This window comes from Osmerus mordax, chromosome 2 (assembly GCF_038355195.1).
Source record: "Osmerus mordax isolate fOsmMor3 chromosome 2, fOsmMor3.pri, whole genome shotgun sequence".
NCBI classification, from domain to species: domain Eukaryota; kingdom Metazoa; phylum Chordata; class Actinopteri; order Osmeriformes; family Osmeridae; genus Osmerus; species Osmerus mordax.
The window spans coordinates 16,619,697-16,635,025 of NC_090051.1; the positions used below are offsets into that span (position 1 = coordinate 16,619,697).

The 15,329-nt window shown below is 51.4% G+C and overlaps 1 protein-coding gene and 1 non-coding gene across 2 annotated transcripts in view; one reads left to right on the top strand and one right to left on the bottom strand.

Annotated features, from left to right (window-relative positions):
* The window catches only part of clasp1a (cytoplasmic linker associated protein 1a), a 53,807-nt gene that overhangs the window by 36,657 nt on the left and 1,821 nt on the right, over positions 1–15,329 (bottom strand). Inside the window, exons 2-6 of the mRNA XM_067228182.1 lie at positions 3,526–3,604; positions 3,192–3,295; positions 2,826–2,917; positions 2,572–2,647; positions 2,043–2,140 (exon numbers count right to left, since the gene is read on the bottom strand). Coding sequence (XP_067084283.1) covers positions 2,043–2,140; positions 2,572–2,647; positions 2,826–2,917; positions 3,192–3,295; positions 3,526–3,604 — 449 coding nt within the window. The remainder of the gene's footprint in view (positions 1–2,042; positions 2,141–2,571; positions 2,648–2,825; positions 2,918–3,191; positions 3,296–3,525; positions 3,605–15,329) is intronic.
* LOC136935803 (U4atac minor spliceosomal RNA) lies at positions 3,980–4,107 on the top strand. Its single transcript, XR_010874992.1, has one exon. It is a non-coding gene; the product is annotated as a U4atac minor spliceosomal RNA (small nuclear RNA).

A 15,329-nucleotide genomic window follows, 5' to 3' on the forward strand; every position in this document is an offset into this window, starting at 1 on the left:
TACCTCACTGTCTCCATACACCCATCTCCTCATAACTGTGCACAGAATGAATGGGAAGTTTCTAGATCTATCCGTCAGTGATCGGGTGGCCCTCTGGCTAACATACTGCTTGACAATAAGATGGAAAGTCTTCGGAGCCACGTCTGAGGTTATTGTCATTTGTAAACTCAAATGTTAGTGTCTAAACCCCAGCCGAGATGCAGAGCCCCCTTCATCAACATGCCGCTGATACAGTTTGATCGACTGTTTGAAGTCAAACACTGGAGAATGCTTTGTAGATGTAATTCTCTTCAGCGAATCCCGCCACGTCCCTCGAGGGAGTCTGCAGTGCCTCTTTGACTTGTAAATGAAGTCAAAAGTGGTGATGGGCTAACAGGAACTTGACTAATGCTAATGCATTTTCAGACATTCTGTATTCACAGCTCCCATCATGTGGGAGTACACAATGGGCCTCGCAAGCCGTTTTAAGCTGACATTCCCAACCCCCCTTTTCTGAGTTGGTTAAACAGCTGAAATAGGATTGCATTCTCTCACCGTTTATGCAACATTCAAATCACATAGAAATGATATCCAGATCCAGAGGCTTGGATCTATTTCAATCTTTGTCCCACCAATCACAGAGGGCTCTTCCAGGAACTGGCAGAGAGGTGGCCATAAGACCATATGGATATGAGGACTTATGTGTTTAACTTGATCTCACTAATCGCCATTTTAATTGCTCATAAATCTCTTTGGCTAACTGGATTAGGAGCTGGGCCACTGACGGAAGACACAGGTGGATGCAGAGCAGACCAAGCACACAAACACCAACCACCACCCCCTCCCCTCCCCTCAGCCCCAATGTGACAGACCACAATCCCAGGCCGAACCCATTGCTCGGGGGCCCCAGACCAAACCAATCGGAGCTCCTGATGGGGGGCACTAATGAGCTTAGACTGGAATCTGCGTTCGAAATCCGCCGCTACAACTCTAGGCTCTTTTGAAAAACCATTTGATGACGACACCACCCACAGCATCATACACCCACAGCATCATTAGAACGAGTGGGACAAGCACCGTCAGGCAGTGTGGGAAGATGACTAAGAAGAGGACAGGCTACAAGCAATCAAGAACAACCACAAGGCCGAGTCACGAAGAGGAGTGAGAGGAAGCCATCTAGGATCTGGGGGCCGACTCCTTCTCCCTTCCCAGAGTGCTTAGCGCGTAGCGGCCTGTGGGCATGGCCGTAAAGTGGTTGCGAGCAGAGGGGCGTGACCAGAGACACAGATGTCCCCGAGTGCCCCCTCCCGCCCCCGGAACAGATGTTCCCATTAGGCCTCAAATGGAAACAACACACGCAAAAATGTCGGGTGCTTCTCCCTTTCCAACGACAGCTAGCTAGAGGCTGACTCATCACAGGCCCCGTCTGTCAAAGCCCCCTAACTTTCTGTTACTCTGTCCGCCACGACGAAACCTTCACCTGTTATTTCCCCCGTGCCTCTCAATTTTCGAAGCAAGACAAGGGGGAAAGATGAAAGCTCTTGGATGAGTTAGTGGGCTATGCCGTGAGGAGGCGCGTCCTCCGCCTCCTCCTGCTGAACAGCGTTCCCTCCTCTGTGGTGATCACCAGCTGCTGCGGAGGAGGGCCACAGGCTGATGGGCTTGCCCCAAATATGCACCCAGGAACACGCAGACACGGCACGATCTGCTTACTCGTGGCTTTTTCCATGGATCGTAACACCCCTAACCCCCCCCCCCCCTCCGACGCGGAGGGAGTCGCGTGGATCGAACGTCAGCGCCCTCATTAAATCTACCTGACCCATTTTACACTGGAAAGGCAGAAGGGGGGGGGGGAGGGGGCCAGGAGAGAGAATGAAGGAGGGTGGGGGGAGGGGGGGGTTAGTGGGACGATGGAAGAGTGGAAGGAAGGATAGAAGAGAGAGAGAGAGACAGCAAGTAGCAGGTGCTGAGAGCGAAGGAGGTGTCCTAAAAGACGTGCTGTGCCGTGGATGAAGGGGCGGCCGACACCGGGTGAGTGAGAGGGAGAGCGGGGAGGGACGTACCGTGACTGGGGCAGGCCCTTCTTGCTGAGGTCCATCCTCACCCTCTCCCCCACGTGTCTGTAGATCTCCACCAAGCAGGCCATGGCCCCGTCTCTCACCTGCACACACATGCACACGCGGGTCAACACGCGGGTCAACACGCGCTCCTCTCTGGGCGTGGCCCCTGCAGCCTGGGATCACGCTATACCTGTGACATCGCATGATCCTACTGACAGTACTAAAGACAAACTGACCCTCGGCACGTACAAACACCAGGCGATTTATTTTTCAACAGAAACAGTTGACACAAGCTGTAATGTTTACTGTGCTCCCAAACACTCCATACGCCCTCCCACAGAACCATGATTGTACCAGCAGAGGGCTCTCTACAGGGAGGGTGTATTTCTCACGGATGTCACTAGGGGGGGATCATGTCCCCCCTGTGGAATGCTGCAGTAGTCTTCCCCTTTGTGTCTGAAGATCTCCCTCCCTTCCAAGCAGCCCTACTGAGTCATCCCAGAAGGGTGAACCACAGCCAATCAGAGCTTACCTGACTGGTAGGGTCTCCGAGCAGATTACAGATGTGGGGGACGATTTTACTGAGGGTCAAGCCTTGCGCCCCATACCTTTCGAGAAAAGAGAGAGAAACAATTGAATAGCCATCACTCCCCATCATTCCTAATCCCCTAAATATGCTTATCCGCGTGGTGTCGTCCACAACGTTACGATCCAACTTTTGAAAGTAGTTCGACGGACGATGCCACGGTGGATACACCAACCACCGGAGCTGTGAGAGGCGCTTACATGTTAAGCGTAGAGATGAGGCAGAGGCAAACTCCTTCTCTGGTCCGGTTGTTCTTGTGTTTGAAGCCTCCCAGCATTCGGTCCCACACGTACTGCGACAACAACAACACACACCGCAAGACAAGACAGAAACCCAGTCACCCTTCACTTCCACCAGGAATCTCAACCACTGACAACCACCGCCGGGTGAGTCGGAAACATGAGGAACGTCAATGTCAATCTTAGGGGGGGGGGGGGGGTTAGCACATACAACCTTTGACAATACTTTAGTTATGCGTTTGTTTGATTTGCAGCACCTATGTGTGTGTGTGTGTTTTGTATGGTGGAATGTCGACAGTGAGACTGGGGATGCACGGCAGACCGTACCTGTGGTGTTGCAGCTTGTTCCATGATCTTCAGCAGCAGGATTTGATCTTGGTCGCGGACTTGGTCTTTGGCATCACCCAGGCGGTCTATCAGGCTGGGCAGGGCTGGCGAGAGAGCAGACAAAGAGGGGAGAAGGGAAGAGTTTACGCAACTCAAAGGTGTGAACGATGGGTTGGTTTCCTCCAGCTGGCTCTGATGCAAAGAGTGTTTAAGGAGCCAGAATGTAACAACAGTGACAGTGGTTTTCTTTCGGATCTAAACTAATCAAAAAAGGAATTATCCCCTAAAATAATTATGTTGGGACATATTTAATATTGATAAATGACAACTTTACCTGTTCCCAAGTGTGTCCTAAAGCGGTCCTGCAACCTTGTCACTAAGGCAGATAAAAGATCCAATCCTAGCAAAGCAACCTGGAGAAAGACAAAACAAAGTCATTCAAAATGTTCATGTATTTAACATGTTCTCATATATTTAGATTTTTTTTTTTTTTACATTAGTCATTTCATTCAGTGACAATAAGAACAACCTTTTCCATTGGTCCCCTGGGTCCAGTAGTCAAATTTGGTGTGCAAAGGATTGTGGGTAAACTGTAAAACTCTCAATTTATCAGCTTCTACAGGATTAGTGGATTACGATAACACTATGGGACCTCTTGGATATGAAAGCACAACATCTCTCTATATCGCTGGGACTTTAATCCTATAGACGTTTTATGAAAATTGTCTTACCGACACCTGGAAACTCAATGACACTAAGTGGTAGGGCAACTGTTCCTCAATCGATCATCTTTCCTTGTCATGGGGTAGTAGAGCTGCTCAATGAATGTTAAGTGAGAGCAGCCTTGCTAACACCATATCAACACTTACGCATCACCTGGACTTTGTGTCCAGACCATGGTGCAATTTTTGGGAAAACCCTGATATTGTCAAAGAGTAACAGCTGCTTTGCCGACATCTTGCATTGGCAAGATTGAATTTAAGGTAGCCTGGAATGATGTATCGCTACCTCTGACTTTTGACACATTTCACACAGACTTGTGTGCTGTAATTTCCTTCATCAGGTTTCTAGTTCAGCTCCAGATCTCCTCCATTCAGACTGGGTCCAAGCTGACTGGAGCCCTGGCAGCAGGCATGTCTGGGGGACTAATCCTCAGACCGGCCCCTTTGTTCCCAACACAGAGGGACTTCCAGTCATTACACTGATGACAAGCCTGAAACTAGAGGCTGCAAAACAATTAGGCTGGTTCACAACCGTCCAGCAGAGGTCCATCAAGGAGCCACTGTGAGGTCCTCACACACGGTAAGTGGAATGTAATGTTCTCCTTCAAATGCACACAACCTCCACCACCACACACACATAATGTAGCCACTACTTGGCAGACAGACAGTTGTGCTGGGAGATGGGTCATAGGGGATGCATAGCTGCCGTAATGCCGCCCTCTCTCTCTCTCTCTCTCTCTCTCTCTCTCTCTCTCTCATGGTCCCTGGGGACAGAGATGCGTGTTTATCTGTATGTCTGACTGGGCCTCTCTGCTCGATCCGCCCGGCGACAGCCTCTCCCTGGCCCAAAGCTGGCACCACTCCCCGGGTGAGACAGACGAACACTGAGTGGATCCTCTTACGATGTCCTGACTGCAGCCAAAAAGGTAGAGGGCGACCAATCAGACACCTCCACAAGCCCCTCTCCGTCACACCCTGGCTGGTAGGAGAATCTCCACAGGAGGATAGACACAGGAAACAAGGAGGGAGAGACGAGAGAGAGAGAGAGAGAGAGAGAGACCAAACTACGGGACGCCTGAACGTGCCACCCAAAAACATGTGGAGGCCAGCGAGAGAGGGATACTCGAGAGAGGATGGGGGAGAGAGAGGAGGTAGAGAGGCGGGGTACCGGTCCATCCATCAGTCTATTCCTGGGGGACAGGTGGTGTTCACACATCAGCGGTAAACAATGGTGACAGCGCTGGTTCAGCTGGAGCCACTCCTCACCCTCCCGGGCCCAGACCAGACATCTAGTGACTGATCAAGGACACTAACTCACAGCCCTCCCTCCTCCCCTGCATGGGCCCGTCCAGCCCTCCTCCACCTCCCTGTCTCACGCAGGCTGTCCTGGGACTGTCCCTGTCCCTGGGCCAGTATGAAGACCACTCTGCAGAACAGCAGATCCCTGTGGAACACGAACCAGCCCTGCTGCTCTACCCCGGGGCGTGGGGGCGCTGGTTGACATCAGCTAAACGGTGATGGAAGATTGTGGTCGATCAGTCGACAATAGATTTGGTTTCTCCTTCCTGGACTCACCACCAAACACAACGGCTTCAAAAGGAGGCTTTGAACCCAATTCCAAGCTAGAGACCTGCCTTGACCAGCCACTCTGCCAGAAAGCAGTGTGTGATCCATTAGTGGGTAGGAGGTTCCACTCCTGCCATTAACCATTTAATCCTGAAGGGGCCTAAATGACATGCCATTTACTGAAACATGCCTGCTATTCATCTCCAGTGGTGATGGAAAATCACTCTTTCCCCACCTCTCTCTCTCTCTCTCTCTCTCTCTCTCTCTCTCTCTCTCTCTCTCGTGGGCGGGCCTAGAAATCAAATCAAGGCAAAGTCGATTCTTTGAAAGACTTTTGTCTTTTTGTCAGTGGTCTGACACACACACACACACAAACACACACACACAGACTTTACATGTATTGACAAGGAGGAAGCACCATCTCTAGGTTTGTGTAGAGCCCCTCTCTTTGTTATCTGTAAACACACTACGCACACTCTTTCACACACACACACTCCACCCAGATGCCCTCAGCTGGGCACAGAGGTAGACGAGAGGGGAGGAGCCAGCAAGCCGGGACAAACACAACCACGTTTTCAGCCCCGGGGTGTGTTTCATTCCACTAGCTCATCATCTGACCTGGTTCACTTGACCTCACAGACCTGAAAAATGATTGAGGAGAATGACCACCTAGGAGGGGACCACACCACAGCCACTAATCCTGGGAGGCTGCATGGTTAGCCGCTGGTCTTGGTTCAGATCTGGGTCTGGAGACAGTGACTAGAGTCAGGGATATGGATGGGCAGGACTGATGCGAGGCCAGTTCTCTGGGACAGTAATGGGGCTATATTATATTACAGTTGTGTTTTTCCCAGAAGTGATGCACTGTGGTGACTCAGCAATAGTCACAAGGACTCTGAAGGGAGAGTGGAGTCGAGGAAAAAGAGTGAACACACATTCAAAACACAACGACACGCACTCAAGCACACATCCAAGAGATACACAAGACACACACGCACATACATTTTTTCCAGTCCAGTTCACCCAGACTATGCTCTCACCCCATCTTCATGCTTGAATTCCTGAAGTGAAAACAGTGAAATAGAAGCTTTCTCCTCCAGCTATGTAGCCAGACATTAGAGTATCCCTCTTTTTAAATTTACATTTTACATTTAGCAGACGCTCTTATCCAGAGCGACTTACAGTAAGTACAGGGACATTCCCCCCAAGGCAAGTAGGGTGAAGTGCCTTGCCCAAAGACACAACGTCAGTTTGCATGACCGGGAATCGAACTGGCAACCTTCGGATTACTAGCCCGATTCCCTCACCGCTCAGCCACCTGACTCCTCTTCCCCCTTACTCAGTATCCTAGCAAGTAGTATCCCTCTGCTGAATGCAGCACTGTTTATATAGGCTACTGACCAAGCAGCAACCTGATACAACCATTATCAGGGGGCTGACGGTGCATACGGAAATGCTCACGTCTATGCATCCGTGTGTGTGTGTGTGTGTGTGTGCGTTTGCGTGTTCTTCCTCAATCTGCAGTCTCAGCCACACTCTCCAGCACTCTGCTGTGTCTCTGTATGTCAGGTGAGATTTAGCCGGTCAGGGCTTTTAAATAAGCGTCGTTGAGTGTGTGTGTGTGTGTGTGTGTGTGTGTTTAGAGCGCTAGGGAGCCCTGTATCCTGTGTGTCACCACGCCTCCACACTGCTGCAGCTATTTCAAAACACACATCCTCGCCCAGTACCAGCCCCAGCCTCGTCCCTATTCCTCAGCCTCAGCCTCACCCCTGACCCTAACCTCAGCCCCAGGGCCCGGCGTCAGACTGCAGACGTGTCCTGAAGGTGGGGAACGCTCAGCATGGGACCACGGCCGAGAGTCTCCGAGGTGCTCATGGGACCACTTAGGCTACTGCAGATGATGATCCTGATGGTAATCAGAGATGTGAGCAGGGTCGAGGGAACACAGCACACCCCCCCCCCCCCCCCCCCCCCCCCCCCAATAGAAACCTAACACGGGGCAGCCAAAGGGGGAATCCAAACGCTCAAACCTCCGGTGCATCACGGATAGGGTTGAACTTTTCTTGAGGAGGATAACCTGCGTACCATCACACTGCACTGGGAGAGGGGGAGGGAGACACGCCCTGAAAGAGCTAGACTGCTGGGTGGCTTTTGTCCACACTGCAAACACAAACTTCAGCATACCCCAGGAATATATACAGGAGATGACCTCAATAGCTACATTGAGAGACAGTAAACAAGGAGATACATTTACATTTAGTCATTTAGCAGACGCTCTTATCCAGAGCGACTTACAGTAAGTACAGGGACATTCCCCCCGAAGCAAGTAGGGTGAAGTGCCTTGCCCAAGGACACAACGTCATTTGGAACGGCTGGGAATCGAACTGGCAACCTTCAGATTACTAGCTCGACTCCCTCACCACTCAGCCATCTGACTCCAGATACATACACATGCACTATACGCAGTTAGACACACACACACACAAACACGCACACACAACAGTAGGAGGAGCAGATGTTTCGCTTAGCAGGGCCAGGGCAGGCTGCCCCTCCCCCTCCTCTTCAGTCTAATCTCCAGGCAGTCAGGAACTGCAAATGACACCACATCAGCAGAGCTGGGAGTGTGTGTGTGTGGGTGGGGGGGGGCTGTCAGGGGACAGCCTGGCCCACCTGGGACTAAGGACAGAATGGCCAATGCTGACCACACACATTCCCTCCCCACTTCTCTCCCTCTCTCCCTCCTCCTCTCCCTCCCTCCCTCCCTCCCTCACTCCCTCCCTCTCCATCCCTCTCTCACACACACATACACACACACACAGACACGGTGGAAGCAAGGCCACGGGACCCGTCAGCCAGGACAGCCCGAGGCGTCAGTCCACGACGAGACAGACAGGTGTTCCGCTGGAGACCAAGGCAACAAACATGGCCGCCGGAGCCAGACGGACAACAAGACGGCTGCTCCAGGACGAGGGTCTGCCGAGACCAGACAAGCCGCCGGAGCCGCTTCTGACGGCCTCCTCTCAAGACAAACTAACAAGGACCGGGAGGACATTTGGAAGTCAAGGATGATAAAATACGTCACGGGGTCATCGGGGGCTCGTTTGGGTCATTCGGGGGTTAGGCTTCTGAGTCAGAGTTATACGTGTGGTGGCCGGGAGAAACCGGGAAGCCTCGTTTCGATTTTAGTCTGAGGAGGAATGTTGTTGGAAGTATGAGGGGAGTCTACCTGCAGACAGTCAGAGTGGACACTGGCCACTGGGATACAAGCAAGGTGGTAAAACTCAGTACACAATACCAGGAGAACAGTCACTTTGGTTGAGACACAACTATTTCCTCCGCTATGCTGTAGTCAAGCCTCTGGCTGGATCCACACGTCTGTGTTTGAGCATGAGACACAGAGACAGACAGAGAGAGAGAGAAAGAGAGAGTTTTTTGAAGTGAGGGGGGGGGTGGGGGGGGGGGGGGGGGGGCAGTGGAATTGTCCCTGTCGCCTCAGTGTGTGGTCTTTTAATGCCAGCTGGCTGTGGGCTGCAGGGGGGGATGTCTGGGAGAGGATATCTGTCCAGACAGGACAGGTCACAGAGAGCACCCAACTGTCTGAGTCTGACTGTCTGACTCAACTCTGAGGTGAACTCAAACACACACTCTCATTCCTCACAGTTTGGCTCCCAATCATGTTCTCTGCATTGTAGCAGGAATATCCACTGGTGCTTAGGTTCCCCATACAACTGGAGCAAAACATAGGCTTCCACCTCTAGTTTTTCGTTTTGTGCTGTTTGGCACGTTTGACTATCTTCTCCCAGACCCATCATTCCCTTTGTAATCCCTGTGTGTTTTAGATGGGTCGGATTAAGCAACTCTTGGAGAGGCCAAACATGGTGCAGCCGGTCCTTCCACTAAGAGCCTGCTAGCAGGGGGTCAGTAGCTGGAGAAGAGAAATATGCGTGAAGACGAGACCTCGGTCGGTTTGAAATTCACCCTCGATTCATTCCAGAACTGGATCTAGCTCCCATGCTCTCACCCTGGGACTGAGAACTGACAGCACAGTAGATCCCCGTTACGATTTCTGTACATTCTTAGACACAGCATGGTGATTCCAGGAGTGGGTCGTGGAGAACGTAGGTTGACCGCATTCTTGCCCAGATGAAATATGGACAGGTCAAAGGTCAAACCGGGGAGATTTGAGACAGAGGCCTGGAATTCCAGGCCAACTGGGAACAATGTATTCTCGTGTATTCAGACTGAGCACATTTCACTGCTGATATACAGTAACTCGCTGGTGTAGCTGTGATTGTTAGGATTGGCTGAATGCTTGTTCCGTGGCCTATCTTGAATTTGATGTTGATAAAAGGAGGGCATTGTTTAAAACGATGCCTGCATCCCGAGACAGTCTGTTTACCACAACGGGCAATGTCCTGTGGTGACTAAATAACCACTACTGCAGCGAGCAACACCGATACGATAACAAACAAATACGATAAGGGAGTCAGTTGGCTGAGCGGTGAGGGAGTCGGGCTAGTAATCCGAAGGTTGCCAGTTCGATTCCCGGTCATGCAAACTGACATTGTGTCCTTGGGCAAGGCACTTCACCCTACTTGCCTCGGGGGAACGTCCCTGTACTTACTGTAAGTCGCTCTGGATAAGAGCGTCTGCTAAATGACTAAATGTAAAATGTAACAAACATTGCTATCTTATCTATCACTGTTATGAGACATAAACCGGCCACCTAATAGTCACAGCATAGCACCTTTCATCCCATGTTGTGGTATGGAACCATGTCACCAACCACAGTAGTGTTCTCTGGAGAACTTCCCCATAGTGGAGATTTCAACAGCAGCCAGAACAACAGACTCATCTTCGGTGCTGCATGATCCACCTCAGCCGCATGCTAATGCATAACTAAGCCAACCTGAGCGGGTCTGGAAGGAGATGAGCTCCCTGGGGATCTGCTGTGTCGCCGCACGGACCGGCTGACTGGATTACCGTTGCTTTATCAGGCTCCACCGTGAGAAAAAGACAATCCCACAAAGTAGACACGCCGGTTCTCTCCACGCTTCTCCTCCACAGTCCAGCAGGTGGAGAGGGGAAGGCTTCATGGCCTGCTTGCTGTGCGTGCAGTCGATCTCTCTTCTGTCAACATTAAGGGTCCTGGTCTTCCTTCCTTCCATCCATCCTTATTATTTCCTTCTCTCCCTGATCCCATGTCCTCCCCGTCTGCATGATTCGCTCCTTCCATCCTTGCCTGGAGGCAGCAGCCATCACTGGGCTTGGCAGTGGAACAGAATTGACATTACAGACACAAGCCCTTCTCCACTGTGAGTGACGGAGCAGGTTTCTGTGGGCTGCCAGCCCGCCAGCCAGCTAGCGGGCACATCTATGGGGTTAGAGGACGGTCGGCCACATCACAAGGAGAGGGACGACCAGGCCTTGGGCTACCAGGGACAAAAAAAGGCCCGAGGCCAAGACACACACACGCACAGGCCTCAGCAACACTGGTGTGATGTAACCCTGTTTCTGAAGGAGGGCCTGTCAGGTTTCAGCGGCGTGGGTTCGCTTCGCACACAGGAGAGCCGTTGGAATCGGCCTCGCTAGCTCTTCGTTCATTTCACCTGGGATTTGGGTTTCATACCATGTCACTAAAACTCATTTCAGGTCCGGCCACTCCCTCTTGCCATGCAGTCACCTCATTTGGTTGTGTGTGTGTCCCCCCCCCCCCATGTCCTCACCTGCAGCTCAGTGCCTCACCAGCCCCTCAGTTTATGTACAAGTCCTCCTTCCCTTTGTTCTCAGTCTACAACTGTTTTGTGTGTGTTTGTGTGTGTGTGGGAGGGGGTCTCGCATTCTTTAGGCCTACTTCCAGCATTCTTCTTTCCAGACCTACCTGTTCTCGACCCTGCTTGTCTGCTTTCTAGACCTTGGACCCCCCTGCCTGCCCCTTGTCAGATGTGTTTGCCTGAAGTCCTGGTGTTGACCTTGCCTGTTAAATTGTAAACCAGTGTACTTTCTCAGAAAAAGAGAAAGGGAAAGCTCCACATCAAAGTGAAACTGCTGCCTGTTGTTACAACAGCTTGTGATTCACGTGTCCTTTAGCAGGACTACCAAAAACAAATGAACAGAAGAAATATGAAAACATTCCACCATCTATTAAATGACCGATAGTGTTATCCAAGCAAACATGACAAGGTATTTATGGCGGGATATGTTATCTGTTATTTATGGTACGTTTTGACTTGCTAGAGAGAAAAGGACCAGTGTGGGGACAATGACCAGGAGTACTTTGATAGCTAGTCCTTACATAAGCAACAGAGAGAAAGGCCTGAGGCCTAGACACACACACACACACACACACAATGCAGGCCTGTTGTTCAAGAAGACCTACTTCGACTCACAAGATCACACCCCCAGGTTTAAAGACATAAACATACACAGATTTAGTACAAAACCATCTCTGTGGTTTGGTTCCCCATCAAAAGAGACTGGACGCCCATAATCCGATGTCAGACGGTACAAAAACGTTCAAAAAATACAATGAATGTTTCTTACTGTCGAGCCGTTATAAAACACCTGCAGTAAATAACCTGTAGTACTCTCAGGCCTAGTTACTGCTGAGTCAAAGTAGGAAGTTGTATAAGCTGGTCATCCAAGCTTATTGTGAGTCACAGTCGTGAATGCAGTTGGACTCTGAGAGATGAAAGGCTCTCTCCTGACCCTAGACGTGTGGGTTTGTCTTTCTGGGGAACGAAGAGCTCACAGTGAGCCAAAATATGATCTTCCAGTTCCATAATAAACTGCCTTATCTCCAAGGTACAGTACAGACCCAAAGCATATCTTCCTTGTCAAAAGCAGTTAGATAAAACGTCATGTCGGAGGAGGATAACTAGGACCTAGGAAGGAACAGGATTGGGAGATGTGCTCAATCCCGCTCATGGGAAATGTTGCCTAACTCAGCATATCACTCGGATTAAATAACAGATCAGATTATGACTGTCGGGCCAGAGAGAGGCACAGTAAACCGACAAGAGATGATGAGACAGCACTGGGATTAATACAAAACACATTAAACAAAGGGATCATGACAAGGACTGGTTGTGTTCTCTCTGCTGATTGGGACAGGGTTAAAAAGAGAGAGAAAGAGAGAGAGAGCAACCAGTCAGATGAGAGAGCCCTGCTAACCAAACCAGCAGCATATCATCTGAACAGGCACCAGTCCTCTCCCTCTCTGTCCTCTCCATCCTCCTCTCTCCCCATCCTTCCTGTGGGGCGACGCCCTTCCTCCTCCTCCTCCCTCCTCCTCTCCTCCCTCTCCCCCTCTGCCTGCATCATCTCCATCATGGCGCGCTCCTGCTGCCAGCTTGGCGGTGCTCTCGCTGGAGCTCCCCTCCTCGCGACAGCGCATGCTCGACACACGCGCCAGCACACACACACACACCATCACCCAGCTCCGCGATAACCCGCACAGCGCTCACACCGGCATGGAGGAAAACTGCACACACTTGCGGAGGAAATGTGTGTGTGTGTGTCCAGCATGCTGAGTAATGGGACGCATTAGGGGCTGTCTCCTACAGACACACACCCAGGGCGGGAGAGAGTTCAGCATCAGAGAGGTATATCAAGGTTGGAGAGTTAGTAGCAAGGGTAGGTGGTGAGGAGAGAGACCTTGTAATAGTGCCAAGGTTCTCCCTGAGGCTCTGACGGTGTGCACAAGGCCTCTCAGGCTCTCTCTCTCACACACACAGGAGTGTGTGTGTAAACATTAGTGACTAAGGCCTTGTGCCCCCTCATAGCACCCTCCCACAGCCGTTGACAGTGCAGCGGCTGTCTGACTTGAATAAACACCACACTGCAGGAGCGGAGGATCGTGGAGGGCCCGTGTGGTCTTCCCCCTCCACCTCCCTCCGCCCGGGCCCATCTCTCGGAAGGGGTCAGTGATCACCATTTCGGATTAACGTTTAACGTTTGTTTGTGTTCCGGCTTGAGAAGGGGAACAAAGTCCCTCCGTCGGTGGACATGACCCAGGGGCGCTGCAACTCCAAGCTGGAGTCCTCCCCTGGGTGTCCCTTCCTTCCCCCCTGCTCCACTCCCTCTGCCAAGAACTCCGCCAACCTCCACCGCCCAGGCAGAGGAGGTGCTCACAGCTGTGCGTCGTACCACGTGGATGAAGAAAGCCCCTGTGCTCCAGCCCTGCGAGGTCTATTAAGGTGGGAGAATTAGTGCGGGATTTGGAGGTCAGAGGGGCCTGTGCCCGCTCTGTCGCTGTCACTCCAACCGGGGAGGCGATGAGAGACTTCACCTCCAGAGGGTGAACCTGTGCAGAGGAGATGGACAAGTAAGGCAGGGCAGTGGACACCGGCAGGATGTGGGTCGTCACAGTCTGCAGAGATGCAGGGCCAGGCTTTACTGGCCCGCTGCCAGGTGAAACATTTGCCTTGAGATGTAACCTCATCGTCGGACTGAGGACTTTGCAACACATCGAGCAAGCCATTGTCTACAGGCCTGGCAGAATACCCTAGCTTCCTCTCTACATTCTATTCCATTCAACTGAGGGGGATGAATCTACATTCCCTGTTAACACAGAAACACCACAAGACGATTTCTTTATGGAGGCACTGCAGTGTTCCTGTCCTGGGGCCCTTGAAGGCCTACACTTAAGAGGGCACACAAGAAGCCAGCCAAGCCAGAAAACCAAAACAGCCCGCAAGCCAGAAAACAAGCCAGTCATAAACAGGGCCTACTTTTCAGCCAGTCCTCATCCTGGTTATCCCTTTGCACAGCATACTTGCTATTTAATCTGCTTAGAGGCAGAATGGTGCACTGCCAGAGGAGCTGAGTGCCACAGCAGCAACAGCTCTCAGCATGGGGGGGTGGGGGGCTAGTCAGCCACCCTCTCTGCCCTGGTGACGACCCCTCCACCAGGAGCACAGGCTCTGCCAAGCCTCTGGTACTAGACACGTAGAGGAGGGCTGAGGAGCCTGCAGAGCTGTCAGCAACGCAGCGAGAGGCGGAGGCAAAGTGATGGCTGACCCTGATGGATTTGGACAGCACCAGAGCCAGTTTGACCTGAGACAACACTGTAATATAAGAGTTTCTTTTTTTTCTTAAAACATGGGGACATGGGGGACAGAGGTGCTGTCGGTGTAACCAAGCTTTGGCGGTGCGTTGTGCTGCATAGATAGAGAGAAGCACACCACAAAGGCAGGATGAATACAAACTTCTTCTGTTCCGACAGGCATAATATAACCCTCACCCTCACCAAACACAAACAGACAAATCATGCCTGGAGATGCCCATGGTTTAGTTATAATGACTATTATGCCTTTGAAATGCACCTTTCAACACGGGTGTGACTTCAATAGGAGACACACCTGTACAATTAGCCCATCGTTAGGCCAACCGTTACATGCTCATGTTGCTTTAAAGCCCTGCTGACTCAAACCAACAGTCTAGCAAGGAAGGAGAGGAATGAGAGAAAGGAGAAAGAGAGAGAGAGAGAGAGAGAGAGAGAGAGAGAGAGAGAGAGAGAGAGAGAGAGAGAGAGAGAGAGAGAGAGAGAGAGAGAGAGAGAGAGAGAGAGAGAGAGAGAGAGAGAGAGAGAGAGAGAGAGAGAGAGAGAGAGAGAGAGAGAGAGAGAGAGAGAGAGAGAAGAAAGAGAAATCTATGCAAAGACCTGTGGGATGGAGGGAACATCAATGACCATTACCACACAGACCAGTTGTTAGTGGCCCATGTCGTTGGTTCATGTATGAATCATGAGGTCCTTTCTGGTAGGGCAGGACAGGCGCTCATTGTCCAGCGTGAGTCGGCTCTCACTGTGGCATGGCACCAGTCTTTAATGTGACAGTGCGCCAAAGAA